At 44.8% G+C, this 17,703-nt stretch overlaps 2 protein-coding genes across 2 annotated transcripts in view; both read left to right on the top strand.

Annotated features, from left to right (window-relative positions):
- The first annotated feature begins 2,517 nt into the window (after positions 1-2,517).
- Positions 2,518-3,688, top strand: LOC100669440 (large ribosomal subunit protein eL31-like). The gene has a single exon (XM_064279713.1). It carries the CDS (start codon positions 3,248-3,250, stop codon positions 3,686-3,688), a length of 441 nt encoding a protein of 146 aa, XP_064135783.1. The 5' UTR covers positions 2,518-3,247.
- An 11,290-nt stretch (positions 3,689-14,978) lies between these two features.
- CCDC69 (coiled-coil domain containing 69) overlaps positions 14,979-17,703 on the top strand; it is a 74,803-nt gene continuing 72,078 nt past the window's right edge. The window contains exon 1 of the mRNA XM_064279712.1: positions 14,979-15,062. Coding sequence (XP_064135782.1) covers positions 14,979-15,062 — 84 coding nt within the window. The remainder of the gene's footprint in view (positions 15,063-17,703) is intronic.

Raw genomic sequence — 17,703 nt, 5'->3', positions numbered from 1 at the left:
AAACCAATGTCAAGTAATACTTTATATACAAACTATCAAATGGGAAATTAATTTGCTCTGTAAATATTCACCTAAACCAACCCCATTGCTGTGGAGGCATTTCTGACTCATGGCAACCCTATAGGACAGAGTAGAACTGCCCAATGGGGAGTCAGGAGAGGCTGGTGGATTCGAACTGCCAACCTTTTGGTTAGCAACCATAGTTTTAACCACTGTGCCACCAGGGCTCCAAGCGTTTACCTAATGCACACAAAAAAAATTAAAAACAAACAAAAAAAGCAATAGGGGTGTTAGTCCCACTGAATTATCACTGGATTGTAACCCCACAATGGCTGGGACCATGGTTCTTAGCAATGTACATCTAGTGCCCAACATGTATTAGACATTCCATAAATCTTTGCTGAATAAATGGATTATAAACAAAATTTAAAACTTACCTAATGATTTTGCTTAAGTAAACTTTTTATTTTGGCATAATTTTAGATTTAGAGAAAAGTTGCACAAACAGTACAGAACTCTCTGTACACTCCTGTGTAGCCCTCACTCAGTTTCCTCCATTGTTAACATAAAGATGTCACGGTACTTTTTATTTTTTTATTGTTAACATAATGATGTCACGGTACTTTTTTTTTTATTGTACTTTAGACAAAGGTGTACAGAGCAAACAAGTTTCTCATTAAACAATTAATACGCATACTGTTTTATGACGTTGGTTGCCAACCCTACAACATGTAAACACTCGCCCCTTCTTGACCTTGGGTTCCCAATCACCAGCTTTCCTGAACCTCCTGCCTTCTCGTCCTTGTCCCTGGGCTGGTGTGCCCACTTAGTCTCGTATACCTGGTTGAGCTATGTGTGTTATTGTTTGTTTTATGAGCCTGTCTAATCTTTGGCTGAAGGGTGAACCTCAGGAGTGACTTCATTACTGAACTATAAGGGTATCCAGGTGCCATACTCTCAGGTTTTCTCCAGTCTCTGTCAGAGCAGTAAGTCTGATTTTGTGTGTATGTGTGTGAGTTGGAATTTTGTTCTACATTTTTCTCCCGCTCTGTCCAGGACCCCCTATTGTGATCCCTGTTAGAGCAGTTGGTGGTGGTCGCCAGGCAGCAACTAGTTGTGCTGGGATGTCACAGTATCTTTTACCAAGACTGAGAAACTGACATTGGATATTACTTCACCTCATCATCTTTTAATATGCCTTCTCAGATTGCACACCTTGTTCCCATTCTGATAAGCTCTCACCTCTCTCAACTAGTCCAATCCATTTTATATACGTGTAAGTGGAGGCCCAGAGAGGAAGAGGATTTGCATTAATGTCTTGCAGCAGAGATGAGACTAGAACTCACTTTTCCTGAAACTCATCATCATCACTGGTTGTACCAGAGATGGTCATGTAGTTCTTAGTGGATGTGAAGGTGGTGGGTGGCAAAACTAGATGCCAACACCCTAATGCCCTGAAGCCTCACTGAGAAATAGGAAGAGAGCACATGTAGCCTCCCTTCCAGCATCATTCCTAATCCATCCTAGTAGCTGACATATTCCCTTAAGCTCCATTACCCACTTCTACCCAAAAAACCCAAATCCACCTCTGTTCAGTCTATTCCAGTTCATAGCAATCCTGTAAGATGGAGGAGAACTACAGGTAGAGTTTCCAAAGCTGAAAATCTTTTTTTTTTAATCATTTATTTTTATTGTACTTTAGATGAAGGTTTACAGAGCAAACTAGCTTCTCATTAAATAGCTAGTACACATACTGTTTTGTGACATTGGTTGCCAACCACACCCACCTGTCAACACTCTGCCCTTCTGGACCTTGGGTTCCTAGCTTTCCTGTTCCCTCCTGTCTTCTAGTCCTTGTTCCTGGGCTGCTGTGCCCATGTAGCCTTCTTTTGTTTCATGGGCCTATCTAATCTTTGGCTGAAGGGTGAACCTCAGGAGTGACTTTATTACTCAGCTACAAGAGTGTTTGCAGACCATACTCTTCAGGTATATCCAGTCTCTGTCAGGCCAGTAAGTCTGGTCATTTTTTTAAGTTAGATTTTTATTCTACATTTTTCTCCAGCTCTGTCTGGGATCCTCTACTGTGATTGCTGTCAGAGCCATCCACGTGGTTGCCGGGCACCATCTAGTTGTGCTGGACTCGGTCTGGTGGAGGCTGTGGTAGCTGTGTCCTTTGAACTAATTCTTCCTTTGTGTCTTTGGTTTTCTTCATTCTCCCTTGCTCCTGATGAGCTGAAAACAGTGGTGTATCTTAGGTGGCTGCTGACAAATTTTCAAGACCCCAGACACTACTTACCAAAGTAGAATGTAGAACATTTTCTTTATAAATTATGTTATGCCAATTGAGCTAGATGTTCCCTGAGACCATGGTCCCCACAGCCCCCACCCCAGTAATTCAGTCTTTCAAGGAATTTGATGTGTCTATGGAGCTTCCATGACATTGTCTTGGACAAGTTGTGCTGGCTTCCCCAGCACTGTGTACTGTCTTACCCTTCACCAAAGTTACCGCTTATCTATTTTCTATTTAGTGTTTTTCCATCTCCACCACTCCCCTACCTCGTAACCATCAAAGATTATTTCTTTTGTGTGTAAACGTTTTCATAGTAGTGGTCTCATACAATATTTGTCCTTTTGTGATTGACTTATTTCACTCAGCATGATTCCCTCCAGATTCATCCATGCTGTGTGGTGCTTCACAGATTCATCACTGTTCTTTATCTTTGTGTAGCACTCCACTGTGTGTATGTACCATAGTTTGTTTATCCATTCATCTATTGATGGGTACCTAGGTTGTTTCCATCTTTTTGCTATTGTGAACAATGCTGCAATGAACATGGGTGTGCCTCAGTTTCTTTGAGTCTTGATTATTTTTAACAATTGCCAATGTGTGATAAAAACAAACTATTTCTCCTTTCCAATATTGTCCTTTGTAAGAAGTATAACCAGAATGCTCCTTAGAAGCAAGGATGGCGAGACTGCATCTTACATACTTTGGACATGTTATCAAGAGGGATAAGTCCCTGGAGAAAGACCTCATACTTGGTAGAGTACAGGGTCAGGGAAAAAGAGGAAGACCCTCAACAAGATGGATTGACACAGTGGCTGCAACAATGGGCTTAAGCATAACAACGGTTGTGAGCTTGGCGAAGGATGGGGCGGTGTTTCATTCTGTAGTACATAGGGTCACATTATGAGTCTGAACCGACTCGATGGCACCTAACAACAACAACAACCTTGTCCTGGCACAATGTCTTCTGCAAAGAAAGGTGGCGAGAATATGATGGGTCGTTCTGCTATCAATGAAGTGGTGACCAGAGAGTGCCCCATTGACACTCACAAGCACGTCCATGGAGTGGGCTTTAAGAAGCATGCCCCATGGGCACTGAAGGAGATTCAGAAATTTGCCATGCCAGGGATGGGAATGCCAGATGTGCACATAGATGCCAGACTCAGCAAAGTTGTCTGGGCCAAAGGAGTAAGGAATGTCCCATACCCTATCCATGTCTGGTTGTTCAGAAAACAAAATGAGGATAAAGATTCATCCAACAAGCTCTATACTCGGGTTACCTATGTACCTGTCACCACTTTCAAAAGCCTACAGTCAATGTGGATGAAAACTAACAGCCAATTATCAAATAAAGTTATAAAACTGCAAAAAAAAAAAAAACTATTTCTCATTAAATTATGAATTTCTAGCTTTTCCCGCAAAGTTGAAGAATATGGAAATACCAGCCTGTATTCCCACAGGGCACGAATCACTTGAAGCTGAGCTGTCTCTGACCCTTTAGGTAGGGCCTGTGCTCTCCAGCCTCAGCAGCCCCTACAGGATATGCATCTCTCACTTTTGTTACCTGGTTTCTGTGAGGTTTCAACCCCAAATTAAGTCATGACACCTCATTTAAATCTTGGCTATACTTGTTACTAAAGGATAATTTTCAAAAGGAGGTCAAATCAACTTTTATACAGCTATAAAATGAACACGTTAAAGATTTTATTCAACTCATTTGTGAGGGAACCTGTAAGATGTTACAACCAGTTCAAAGGAGAATCCAAAGAAGCGACACATGTATAGATCAGGAATATTGAGGTAAACGTGCAAATGGAGGCAAAATTGGTCCCGTCCACAGTGAGGAAGTCAATTTAAGCTCCAACCAAAAAAAAAAAAAAAACCCAAACTCAGTGTCGTCGAGTTGATTCCAACTCATAGTGACCCTATATTTAAGTTCCACATAACAAAAATTTACGTGTCTACAGGCAAAATTGAATTATGGTGTTGGTAAAAAATATTGAATATACCACGGACTACAGAAGAACAAAGAAATCTGTCTTAGAAGAAGTACAGCAAGAATGCTACTTAGAAGCAAGGATGGCAAGACTTTGTCTCACATACTTTGGATATGTTATCAATAGGGACCAGTCCCTGGAGAAGGACATCATGCTTGGTAAAGTAGAGGGTCAGCAAAAAAGAGGAAGACCCTCAATGAGATGGACTGACACAGTGGCTGCAAGAATGGGCTCAACCATAGCAACTATTGTGAGGATGGTGCAGGACTGGGCAGTGTTTCGTTCTGTTGTATGTGGGGTTATTATGACTCAGACGGCACCTAACGACAACAAGCAAAACTGTCATTAGTGAATAAGTGATGATGTTTCCAACCCTAGGCAAACCCTTTCACTTCACTGGGCCTCCATTTCTCCCTTTGTAAGAAAAAAAAAATTAGGGTCAAATTAGATGATCTCCAGATTCCTTTCAATTTTGAGAGGTTGTGTGTACGTGTATAAAACTGGAAGAAACACTGGAAGTTATTTCAATCCCCTCTTCCCAGCCCATTTTAGAGAGAAAGAAACTGAAGCCCAGAGAAGGACAAAAATTGCCTTGTCCAAAGATCATCCAGCAGAGGTGCGATGAGGGCCAGGTCTGTGGTCTCCAGCCCAGAGCCATGCTTCTCTGCAGGACTGTAGAGCTGAGAGGAGCAACACCCCTTCTTACCTCACCAGTCAGAAACCTGAAAGCACCTGGAGGCCTGACAATGCCTTGGAGAGCAGGGGTTGGACTAATCAGGCAGGCCAGGCAGGACTGGGAACAGTGCCTTGGGAGCAGCCTCCCCAGCCAGCCTCAAGTCTGAGGGCCCAGAATGGGAGGACCTAAATAAGATGGCCTTTATTCTCAAAGATTTTCATTTCATTAGGCCCTTTGCCTAGAGCTATGATTCTTAATACTAGCTACAACTGAAATCACGTGGACAAAAAAAAAAACCAAACCTGTTGCCATTGAGTCAGTTTCGACTCGTAGCAACCCTATAGGACAGAGTAGAATTGCCCCATACGGTTTCCAAGGAGCTCCTGGTGGATCCAAACTGCCAACCTTTTGGTTAGCAGCCGTAGCTCTTAACCACTATGCTACCACGGTTTCCATGAGGAGCTTTAAATAACCCCCATGTCCAAGCTGTGCCCCAGAGTGGGACCCAGGCATGAGCATTTTTAAAGTTCCCCAAGTGATTTCAATGTGGGACAAATGTTGAGAGCCATTGGTCTAAAACAGTAGTTTCTCAAACCACAGTGTGCGTGCAAAACACCTTGGATCTTGCTAGAATGTGGATTCTGACTCAGCAGGCCTAGGATGGGCCCAAGAATTCGCATTTCTCGTAAGCTCCCTAGGAGGCCAATGCTGCTGGTCTTCAGACTACAGTTTGAGTAGCAAGGGTCTAGATTGGACTTTCTTCACCATGGGCAGTATGAGTAGGATACAGATGGAGTCACTATTTCTTCGCAAGGAAGGCAACTGGTGAACTTTCTCCTCCCCCTACCCTTACTGAAACAGGACATTAAGGACAATGCCTCTGTTCTTCCCAAGGTATCCTAGATATGCCTTGTCACCCTGTTGTACACTGAGGTGAGGAGGGTGCATTGCATGATGTCCTAGGACCAGTCCAGACTCATTATTCTTAACTCTGTGCACTGCCCTGCTCTTATGAGTTACCCAAGAGGAGCTGGGTGAACGCAAGCTGGCTGACCAGAGGCCTGTTGTCTGAACACCTCTGTTTTATTCTTCCTACCCCACATCTCTCCCCACTTCCTTCCCTGCCCCCTGTTACCTTCTAGAGTGGCTCTCAAGAATTATTTGGGATAAATAGATCCTGATTGTTTCTGCCAATAATTTTCCAACCAAACACAATGCCACTGATCTCACGCGAGGCCAAGGCAATGTCTGTTGTTGTTAGCTGCCATCAAGTTAGCGACCCCATATGCTACAGAGTAGAAATTCTCCATAGGGTTTTCTTGGCTGTAATCTTTACAGAAGCAGTTTGCCAGGCCTTTCTTCCACAGAGCCATTGAGTGGGTTCAAACCACCAACTTTTAGGTTAGCAGCCTGTCGCAAGAAAACCTTAACTGTCTTAATGACTCCCAACTAGAGATAGGAGTTGCAGTATGAAGCTCAGGATCTTCCCCTTTCTTAGGCTCCGAACTGCCCCACAGAGTTTCCAGGAAAGGGCCAGAAGTACACCAAATTTCAGCTACACTGCACCAGCCCCTTACAGTTTCCAAAGCATTCTATTAGCTGTCTCATTCATTCATTCAGCGAACATTTGCCAGACAGTAATGGCATCCCGGGCTCTGGGATGCAAACAGAGTCTACCCGAACTCAGTACTCCACTGCAGTCGCTCCAGGCGCCTCAGATGCTATTTCTGCAGGAATGGGCCAAAACCTGAGTGCTATGCCAGCACCACCTGTAGTACACTCGTCCTGTCAGCAGGGGGCAGCCGCTACCCAGCTCCCTCTCCCAGTTGCCAGACACACTGGCCCAGTGAGGCCAGATCCGATTTTTCAAGAGAAATTGGGAATCCAGATCTGTATGTGAATTTTCTAAATCTTTAATTCAGATTTTTATAAAAGACTCTACCCAAAAAAACAAAACCCTGCGTGGGATAAAACTGGGTCCGCAGGACAGATGCACCCTAAGGAGCCCAGTGAGTTTCATTCAAAAACGACAGAGCTTCCCAACGTTGTATTATGTATATTTACTTTTTTTTCAGTGCCAGAGCTTCACATCATTATTCCAACACCTCATTCTACATGTGGGGAGACAGAGTCAGAGAAGAGAGAGAGTTGCCTGATTTTGATAGGGCTGAACCAAGAGCAGGACCCAGGAGTCCTGACTTCTGGTCCAGATCTTGCAGTAGGAAACACTTCCACTAGGACCCTGGTCCCCCCGCCCCGGGACCCCTCCTTCCCGCGAGAGACACGCTCGGGAGGTGAGGGAGCTGGCCCAGCCAAGGGGAGCCCCGATGGGGCTGGGGAGGTCGCTAGAGCCCAAGGGCAGAAGGGGGAGCGAGAGTTTATTTTTAGCCGCCTGGAGCGTGTCTCTAAGCCTTATTTAGACATCAGGCGACAGGGTGAGCTGGAGGCAGCAGGGGCTGGGGAGGAGATAGCACCCTCCCCCTCCCGGAGCTCTTCTTACAACTGCTCATCTTTGCCTGCCCCTGATCATCCTTTATGGGGGCCCTGGGGCCCACTGTAAATAGCAGCCCTGACGGCCTGGGCTCTGTTGTGCTCTGGCTGGCTTTCTTTCTCCTCTGCCTCCACCCCTTTCTCCCCACTCCTCCACAGTCACGCAGAGAAATAGAACTCTAGGACACAGAATGTTTTATCTTCCCCCTCTGAGGTTACAGACCTCTTTGAGAAACCGAGGTAATTTATCATGGTGGTTTACAGCTCAGACTGTGAAGTCCTTTAGACTTGGGTTCAAATCCCTGCTTATGACCCAGAGCAAGTGACTTGAACTCCAGGGACCTGAGTTCCTCATTTGTACAGTGGAGATCGTAACCTATGCAGTCTTCCTCTCAGGGTCCTGAGGACTAAATATGATAAAGTATGTAAAGACCTTAACATAAAAAAACCAAACCCATTGCCCTCAAGTCGATTCCGACTCATAGCAACCCAATAGCACAGAGTAGAACTGCCCCATAGGGTTTCCAAAGAGCAGCTGGTGGATGCCAACTGCCAACCTTTTGGTTAGGAGCCGAGCTCTTAACCGCTGTGCCACCAAGGCTCCAACATCATAATAAACCCTTAATAAATGATGGTGATTAAACCTGTAGGCACTCTACCCAGAAAAAAACGGAATTGCTTATACACACACAATTGTGAATGTAATTTCAGAAAGTTTGTCTATGGTCTGAAGCCCTCTGATGCCAATCGAACTTCGGACCCAATCAAGTTACTTCACTCATTTGCTCAACAAGTCTCTGCTAGAGCTGATTCAATCCCAGTCACTGGGCAACGTGTAGGGTGAGAGACAGGAGACATGAATACATGTGAATTACCCAGGGTCACACTGCAAATCGATAGCAAATTAAGAGCCAGAAGGGGGGTCTCCATAATCCCTAATTTAACTCCTTTAAGAAATAACTTCTGCCTCTGAAAGGGGCCTCCACAAAGATCCCTTACACTCCCAGTCAAACTGGATGTGAGTGTCCTATTCCCCCAGCAGACACTCACATGCCTTCGCCAACATTCCTGACCAATGTTAGCCTCTCCTCATGACCATCCTGCAATGGGGCACTCACACTGTTAAGCCAGGCCCCCGGCTCTTTGACTGATTGGAAGGTCTTTCTTCCTTCCAAGGAGCTGGACCCCACTTTCGTGGTGGTCTCTACCCACCGCTGTTGGCTTCGCAAGGTAACTCAGAAGACTGTTGATCTCCTCCAAGTACTTCTGATTCAAAAGTGCCTTGAAGAAGGAGATTCTGAAAAGGGAAAATGGGGTGACCTGGAGAATTGACTCTCCTTCCAAGTTTGCCCTGCTTCCAAGCCCCCCAGTAACCCAGGTTACCAGTCTAAGGCTCCCTCTGCAGCTGCTTCTTTAAGAAGCGCCATGGGGGCTGGTCCTTGCTACTGTCCTTGGATTCAGTCCAGGGCCCTGATTTAAAAGGTATTGCAACGTTTTTTAAAAAACAAACATGTGTTGTAACCCAAGGCCCTGGTAACCACAACACTGCCGGCTGCTTGCTACAGTCTTCCAGGCTGAGAGTAGAGGAAACTGCTCTCCGCCTACCCCACAGCACCCCACACTCTGCCCAGGCACCGTAGTTACCATATTATATCAGGCTAGTAGCTCAGTGTGTACCAGGCTTGAACTTGACCTCCTCAGTGGCAATGCTTCTAGACTGAAGTGCCTCTGGATCCTCACCAGCTCTTTGGAGAATCCTTCCAGGAGATTGTTGAAGACTCCTGGTCAGCATTTTCTGTCTGTCCTTCACTTGAGCCGCAGAGTGACCTTGTGTGACACCAATCTGGTAATGTCCCTCTCCGTGACCTACAAGATAAAGCAAAAACTTCTGGCGAGGCCTTTGAGGCCTCGCCCTATCTGGATCCTCTCACCTCCCACACGCACCCAGTCCTCCACTCACACTGAGCCATTTGAGCCCCTGAAAATGCCACCCTGTTCTGGGTATGAAATGTTCCTCCCCACTATTTCAAGGAGAAGGGCACCTACTTATCTGATACACAGCCCAGCTCAAACAGCACAGCTTTGAAGAAGCCTGCCCTGCCCTTCCCTCTCCCGGATAGAATTGGTCACTCCTTTTTGGGAGGGTTTACTTCCCTAGAACTGTTCCATACCTTCATTATCTTATTTGTCTACCTAGACCAGAGGTGATGGAACCTCCTGCAGACGGATTTAGTTTATCCTGCATGGTGGTGGTAGTGTGTGTGTGTGCACGCGCACGCACGCATGCATGCGTGCATTTGTGTGTGTATGTGATTTTACATTTAAAAACAAAGCAAAACCAAAAAGGAACAGATTTCCAGTTTCTCTGGAGAAAAGGAAGGTCAGGTGAGTCTGGACCCTCATTTCCTCCTGATACTAATGCTCTGTAGTAGATAAGGAGGCCTGGTGGTGTTGTGGTTAAGCTACAGCTGCTAAGGAAAAAGTTTGAATCCACCAGCTTCTTCTTAGACATCCTACAGGGCAGTTATACTCTGTCCTGTAGGGTCACTACGAGTTGGAATCGACGGCAATGGGCTTGGGTTTCTTTCTTTTTTTTTTTGTATACTGGATCCACTTGTGCTCCTTTTAATGCATTTTTCAACATAATATATATGTATACATACATATATATTTTATAATCTCTTAATACATTTTAATGTTGTTGTTGGGTGCCATCCAGTCAATTCCAACTCATGGTGACCCCACGTGACAGGGTAGAACTACCTCATAGGGTTTTCTTGGCTGTAAGCTTTACAGAAGCACATCACCAGGCCTGTCTTCCCTGGAGCCACTGGGTGAGTTCAAACCATCAACCTTTTGGTTAGCACCCCAGCGTTTAAGTGTTGGGCCACCAGGGCTCCTTCACCTGTGCTCCTTTTAAATGCCGATGTGTTTCCCAGTTTGTACTCCTCCCCCTGCCCTCCTCATCCCTCCTCATTTATGAACCTACCCAGCCCTGGAGACATTGTGGTTTTAAGCCTCAGACCATACCTCTTATATGTGCTGGGTCACTCCCATGTTCAAATATCCTACCTCCTTATCCCCGTAAATGATTTAGATGTACCAGAAATTCCAATATTTTGGCAAAGAGTAGTTGAATGAATAGAATCAGATCAATAAAAAATATATATGTCACAAAACTCCTTTGCCAAATCATGTGTTTCTATTTTTTATTTGGAAACTACAGTCCTTGTACTCTTCTTCGCCCTCTGACTTGCACTCCAGTTAGTTTTATGGAAATAAGACTCTCCCATTCAAGGGGAGCAAGGCAGATGGCACCAGGGCCAGGGAACACCAGGTGTTCCAGAGGAGAGGACTTTAGGAGTGGATATTTGTTGGAAAAGGGTTGTTTAAGTTGTAAGTGCATAGCCGCTTACTTAAGGTTAAAAAAAAAAATTTCATGTTTCAGATGAAAGAATGATGCGGGAGCCTGGAAACTGGTTTTCCCACTGAGGAAGGCCACACAGTAAATGCGTTTGGGATTGAATGGAATTGAGCACATGGTGTCAGGTAGGAAAATGCACCAAGGTCCCCTGAAAAGACATTCATGTGTGGAGGGGAATGGGAGGGGGTAAGTAGATTATTGACTTAGGTGCAGCCAGACAAATGAATATCCAGCTCAGATCTGAACTTGGAAAGACTCAAGGTAGTGTGGAAGTCCTGCTTATTCAATTATATAAATTGACAAGCCACTCATTGGAGGACTCTATCCAGAAGGAAGCGTGAGGATCTCCTGAGTGGAAAGGACATGCTCCTAGTCCCTAGATGTTCAATGGCTTGGGGCCCTGGCTCATGGCTGGTGGAACAGAACCCTGAGCTTCACATGGATGGTACGGGTAGGCATGGCCTTGGGCTGAGGGCCTGTCTTTTAGCCTAACAGTTTTCCCTGGTGTCACCACTCAACCCAGCCAAGGGTGTCTCAAACATGGAAAACGAGCTCTCTCCCCCAGACTTACTGAGCCCTAGACCCTACTCTGTCCCTTATTTCTATGCCCATTGGGAAAAAAAAAAAAAAAAAAAAGGCTATCATGCATGAGAAGGAAATATATCTAAAGCAATGGTTTTCAAACACAAGCATACATGAAAATTACCTGGAGCACTTGTTAGAACGGAGATTGCTGGGCCCCACTCCCAGAGTTTCTGATTCACCAGGTCTGGATGAGGCCCTAGAATTTGCATTTCTATCAAGTTTCATAAGCAGCCCTGGTGGTGCAATGGTTAAGTGCTCTGCTGCCAACCCAAGGGTCTAGTCAGCAGTTCCATCCCACCCAGTGGCTCCAAGGTGAAAGCCTGGCGATCTGCTCCCGTAAAGATAATCCTCTGGGGTAATTCTACTCTGTCACATGACATTGCTATGAGTCTAAATCACTGGACAGCCCTAACAACAAGAGATGCTGATGCTGCTGGTCCTCAGGCCACACTTCGAGAACTACTGGTCTAAAGAAATATCCACTCCAGTTCATTACTAGCATCCTTCATGCCCTAACCAAAAAAAATTCCAAACCCATTGCCCTCGAGTCAATTCCAACTCATAGTGACTCTACAGGACAGAATAGAACTGCCCCATATAGTTTCCAAAGGGCCGCTGGTGGATCTGAACTGCAGACATTTTGGTTAGCAGCAGCAGCACCTCCTAACCACTGCACCACCAGGGCTCCCTTCACACCCTGGAGCTCCCTTAAAGAGATCACGTGCAGTTTTCCCTACAGAAAATCCCTAGGTGATATCCTTCGCCTCTCCAGCTCTGTATTACCTATACATTCCTTGAGGCAGGGACCTTGATGTATACTTTGTTGAACGGAGAAAGTGTTAACCAATGATTATTAACACAATTTGAGACTTGCTAGGGAAACCCTGGTGGCGTAATGGTTAAGTGCTAGGGCTGCTAACCAAAGGGTCAGCGGTTCCAATCTGCCAAGCACTCCTTGGAAACTCTATGGGGCAGTTCTACTCTGTCCTATAGGGTCGCTATGAGTCAGAATCGACTCGAAGGCACTGGGTTTGGGTTTTGTTAGGGAAAGCCAGAAAGTAGATCTTGCCACTCCTCCCAAGGCAACCCAAAATCCCAAACCACAGGCCTCCTGAGAAATAGGCGGAGACGGCTTCTTGCTAATTAGCATTACTCAGACTAAATTCTCCTTTCCAAGGACTTCCCCTTAATTCAATTCAACTCAATGCAACACAATTAATATAGCAATTTGTTTCCCTTGTGAGGTGGCCCACTACAACCACTCGAGTAGTAAGACTCAAACTTTAGGGTAAAGATTCCTCAGACTCAATTCTTCAGGTCCTGACTTAGTAAAAAAAAAAAAAAAAAAACAACTCAGTAGATGACTTAGTAGATGGGGGAAAAAGAGTGTTCCAGGGAATCCGCATTTTAACCAACAAACCCCAAGTGATTCTGAAGCAAATGAATCTCCACATACCTTGAGAAACATCCCAACGGACACCTAAGGACCCAACAAGTTTAGGTATCCCTCTCATTTCTTCCCTTAAGTATACCCCAAGGTAAAGCTGTTAAAACCAACATTTCCATCAAGATTCTGGCAAACCCAGGGTACCTTTCTTAGCACAGCCTCTTTTCCCACCTCTGGAACCGAAACTGGGGCTTCACACAGTGTTCCTGAGAGTAAATTGTTCTAATTAGATTCAATAACCAGTCCAAAAAAAAAAAAAAAAAAAAACCCAAACCCGCTGCCATCAAGTCACTCCTGACTCATATCTACCCCATAGGACAGAGGAGAACTGCCCCATAGGGTTTCCAAGCAAAGCCTGATGGATTTGAACTGCTGACGTTTTTTTGGCTAGCAGCCTTAACTCTTAACCACTATGCAACCAGGGTTGCCAACATCCAGTCCAGTTGCTGGATATTCTAACTCATGGCAACTCCATGTGTGTCAGAGTAGAACTGTGCTTCATAGGGTTTTCAGTGGCTGATTTTTTGGATGTAGCTCGCCAGGCCTTTCTTCCAAGGCACTTCTGGATGGATCTGAACCACCAATGTTCTGGTTAGTAGTAGGGTAAGACAGCTCACAATACTGGGGAAACCAGCACAACTTGTCAAAAGCAAGGTCATGGAAGCTTCATAGACACATCCAAATTCCCTGAGGGACCAAGTTACTGGGCTGAGAGCTGTGGGGACCATGGTCTTGGTGAATACCCAGCTCAACTGGCATAACACAGTTTATAAAGAAAATGTTCTACATCCTACTTTGGTGAGTAGCTTCTGGGGTTTTAAAAGCTTGCAAGAGGCTGTCTGTGATACTCCACTGATCTCACCCCATCTGGAGCAAGGGAGAATGAACAAAGCCAAAGGCATAAGGGAAAAATTAGTCCAAAGGACTAATGGACCACAACTACCATAGCCTCCACCAAACTGAGTCCAGCACAACTGGATGGTACCTGGCTATACAACTACTGACTGCCCTGACAGGAATCATAATAAAAGTTCCCAGACAGAGGTGGAGAAAAATGCAGAACAAAATTTTAACTTACAAAAAAAAAAAAAAGACCAGATTTACTGGTCTAATAGAGACTGGAGAAACCCTGAGAGCAAGGCCTGTGGACACCCTTTTAGCTCAGTACTGAAGTCATTCCTGAGGTTTACCCTTCAATCCAAGATTACACAGACCCATAAAACAAAATGAGTCTAAATGGACACACCACCCCAAGGGCAAGGATAAGAAGGCAGGAGGGGGCAGGAAAGCTGGTAATGGGAAACCCGTGGTTGAGAAGGGGAGAATGTTAACATGTTGTGGGGTTGGTGGCCAATGTTGCAGGGCAATGTATGTATTGTTTAATGGGAAACTGGCTTGCTCTGTAAACCTTCCTATAAAGTACAATAAATAAATTAAAAAAAAGAAGAAGCACTAGTTAGAGACAATATAAGTGTCCTGATTACTCACTCTATCCAAAAAAAGAAATTGCTTCTAGTAGACAGAATCTCAATGACAGTGGCTTAAACAAATTGTTTATTCTATTATGTGAAAAAGCTTAAAAGTAGGTGATCAAGGCTATGTGGAGGCTCCCTAAATTCATCAGAAATCAAGGTCCCTTCCATCTTTTTGCTCAAGGTATTAAGATGGCTGCTGAAATTCAGCCATCATGTGTGTATTCCAGGCAGGGAAAAGAAGGTGGGGAAAGGGGAGCCCTGCTCCCAGCTGAGTCATTAGAAGATTTCCTGAAAGTCCTGGGCTGTAATTTCCATTACATATCCCTGGTCATCCCTAGTTCCAAGGGAAGCTGAGAATGTAGGCTTAACACTGTCACAAAGAATATCAGAATTCTGTAAATAAGGAAGAGGGAAGAATGGGAACTGGGTAAGATGACTGGCAGCCTCACCACAGTACCAAGTGCCAGGTGGGGTGGGATGAGGTCGTGGGGTAGGAGACAGAGCCCATAGGGAGGACACGCAGAGCACGCAAACACCTGTAACTCCCAGGAAATCTGCCAAGTGTGCTAAGAGAGCTGCAGAACAAGTGCTGTGAGGATGACTTTCGAGAGGAGGGGTCTTCTCTGCTTTGGATTCATGGAGGGCTTCTGGAAGGAGAGTGAGTTTGAGCTGCCCCTTGATGTACAGATAGAATTATAACCCACAGAGATAGACTGTGAGGAAAGACAACCTGGGTAGGGGGCATATATTTGGGGATCAGTTGGACCCAATTAGAAAAACCTGAACAGAAGACAATTTGGGGGCTAGATAGACATTTAACAACCACCGAGTTGAGAGGTTCTTAACCTGGGATCCAGAGTACCTGGGTTGTATGAACAGTTAATGCCCTTGGCTGTTAACTGAAAGGTTGGAGGTTCAAGTCCACACAGAGCTGCCTCAGAAGAAAAGCCTGGTGATCCACTTCAGAAAAAAATCAGCCTTTGAAAATCCTATGGAGCACAATTCTACTCTAACACACATGGGGCTACCATGACTCAACGGCAACTGATTTTAACCTGGGGTCCATACATAGCCCACTGCCTGGGCTGCAAGAGGTCCCTGAACTTCCCGAAATTCTATGTGAAACTTTTTATGGTTGGGTATACTGTACTTTTCTAATGAAATATTCTCAGAATAATCCCCGTATTGTTATTTCCAATCCTTCCCAAAAGAGCCCACCCCATCCTCAAACTTGGTCCCTTTATACACAGCCTAGCTATGGGCACTAATTCTTCATTCCCTAAATCCCAAACCTCCAAATCTACCCTGACTTGACTCATGCTGTTCCTCCTTGTAATTACGCCTCCCTGTTTCTCCTATTCCCCCTAAGTATGGAAAGATAGGTAATGATGTTCCCATCACTAGAAGTATTCAAACATAGGCTGCATAATCACCTAGAAGGTACTTTAGAAAAGACATTTGAATTTGTCAGATCTTAGCTGCAAGAAACATGAGCTCAGCAACCAGATCCCACGCCAACCTGAGATTCTAGGATTTCTTTTGGCATGAATGTTCTTTGGCTTTAGTGTTCCTCCAGGAAGTCTTCCTTGACCAACCCTACCCACCTTGGTGTCTTATCTTCCTTTAATGGTAATGTTTTCTGCAAGAATAATACAACTTGGCATTAGTTTTTAAACCTATCTTATATTACATATAAGTCTCATGTCACAAACCAGATTATAGCTAATTCAAGGACAGGATTGAATCTTATTCTCTTGTACTTCCACTATGCCTTAAACACAGGGTGATCAACCATCCCAGTTTGCCTGAGCATGAGGATTTTCTTAGGACAGGGGGCTCTCAGTGCTAAAACTCAGAAAGACCTGGGCAAACCAGGATGAGTTAGTCACCTTACTTGCCCAGGAAATGGGTATGTAGTAGTCCCTGCTTGTTGATTGCTAACTACGGTAAACATTACCGCTGTTCACCGATATTTCTGGTTCTCTTCACCTTCTGGGCACATAATGTGCACTCCTCATCCCCTTGAAGTTAGACATGATCATGTGACTTGCTTTGGCTGATGAAATGTGAGTGCACTTCATATGTTTCAGTTCTGAGTGGAAGCATGTAGGACTCCATGCACTTTTCTCACCGTGGCAAACCCTGAAATGTCACGTTGAGTTGGCTACATCATGGGATGGTGCTTCACAGAGGTGAAGCAGAGCCCTCTGCCTACCCATGATCCCATAATAGACATGCTGTTGTTGTTGTTGTTAGGTGCTGTTGGGTCGGTTCCAACTCATAACGACCCTGTGTACAACAGGACAAAATACTGCCGGGTCCTGCATCATCCTCGTGATTGTTGTTATACTTGAGCACGTTGTTGCAGCCACGGTGTCAGTCCATCTCATTGAGGGTCTTCCTCTCTTTCGCTGACCCCCTACGTTACCAAGCATGACGTTCTTCCCCAGGGACTGATCCCTCCTGATAACATGTCCAAAGTATGTGAGACGAAGTCTCGCCATCCTTGCTTCAAAGCAGCATTCTGGCTGTGCTTCTTCCAAGAAAGATTTGTTCATTCTTTTGTCGATCCATGGTATATTCAATATTCTTCACCAACACCATAATTCAAAGGCGTCAATTCTTCGATCTTCCTTATTCAATGTCCAGCTTTCACATGCATATGAGGCAATTGAAAATACCACAGCTTGAGTCAGGCTCACCTTAGTCCTTGAAGTGACATCTTTGGTTTTTAACGCTTTAAAGAGGTCTTTTGCAGCAAATTTGTCCGGTGCAAATGGGTTTCTGGGTATGCACCATTTGATTTCTTGACTGCAGTTTCCGTAGGTGTTGATTGTGAATCCAAGTAAAATGAGATCCTTGACAACTTCGATATTTTCTCCATTTATCATGATGTTGCTCATTGGTCCAGTGGGGAGAATTTTTGTTTTCTTCATGTCGAGGTGTAATCCATACTGAAGGCTGTAGACTTTGATCTTTATCAGCAGGTGCTTTAAGCCCTCTTCAATTTCAGCAAGCAAGGTTGTGTTATCTGCGTATTGCACGTTGTTAATGAGTCTCCCTCCAATCCTGATATCCTGTTCTTCTTCATATAGTCCGGCTTCCTGGATTGTTTGCTCAGCATACAGATTGAATAAGTGTGGTGAAAAGATACAACCCTAACTCAAACCTGATTTTAAACCATGCAGTGTCTCCTTGTTCTGTTCAAACAACTGCCTCTTGATCTATGTACAGGTTCCTCAAGAGCACAATTAAGTGTTCTGGAATTGCCATTCTTTGCAATGTTATCCATAATTTGTTATGATCCACACAGTCAAATGCC

This window comes from Loxodonta africana, chromosome 2 (assembly GCF_030014295.1).
Source record: "Loxodonta africana isolate mLoxAfr1 chromosome 2, mLoxAfr1.hap2, whole genome shotgun sequence".
In the NCBI taxonomy this organism is placed as follows: Eukaryota; Metazoa; Chordata; class Mammalia; order Proboscidea; family Elephantidae; genus Loxodonta; species Loxodonta africana.
Note: the sequence above shows the minus strand (reverse complement) of the source record. Positions and strands in the feature narration are given on the sequence as shown.

What these genes read in the sequence shown, in the direction of transcription:
- LOC100669440 (XM_064279713.1), top strand. Translation starts at nt 3,248, where the DNA reads ATGTCTTCTGCAAAGAAAGGTGGCGAGAATATGATGGGTCGTTCTGCT.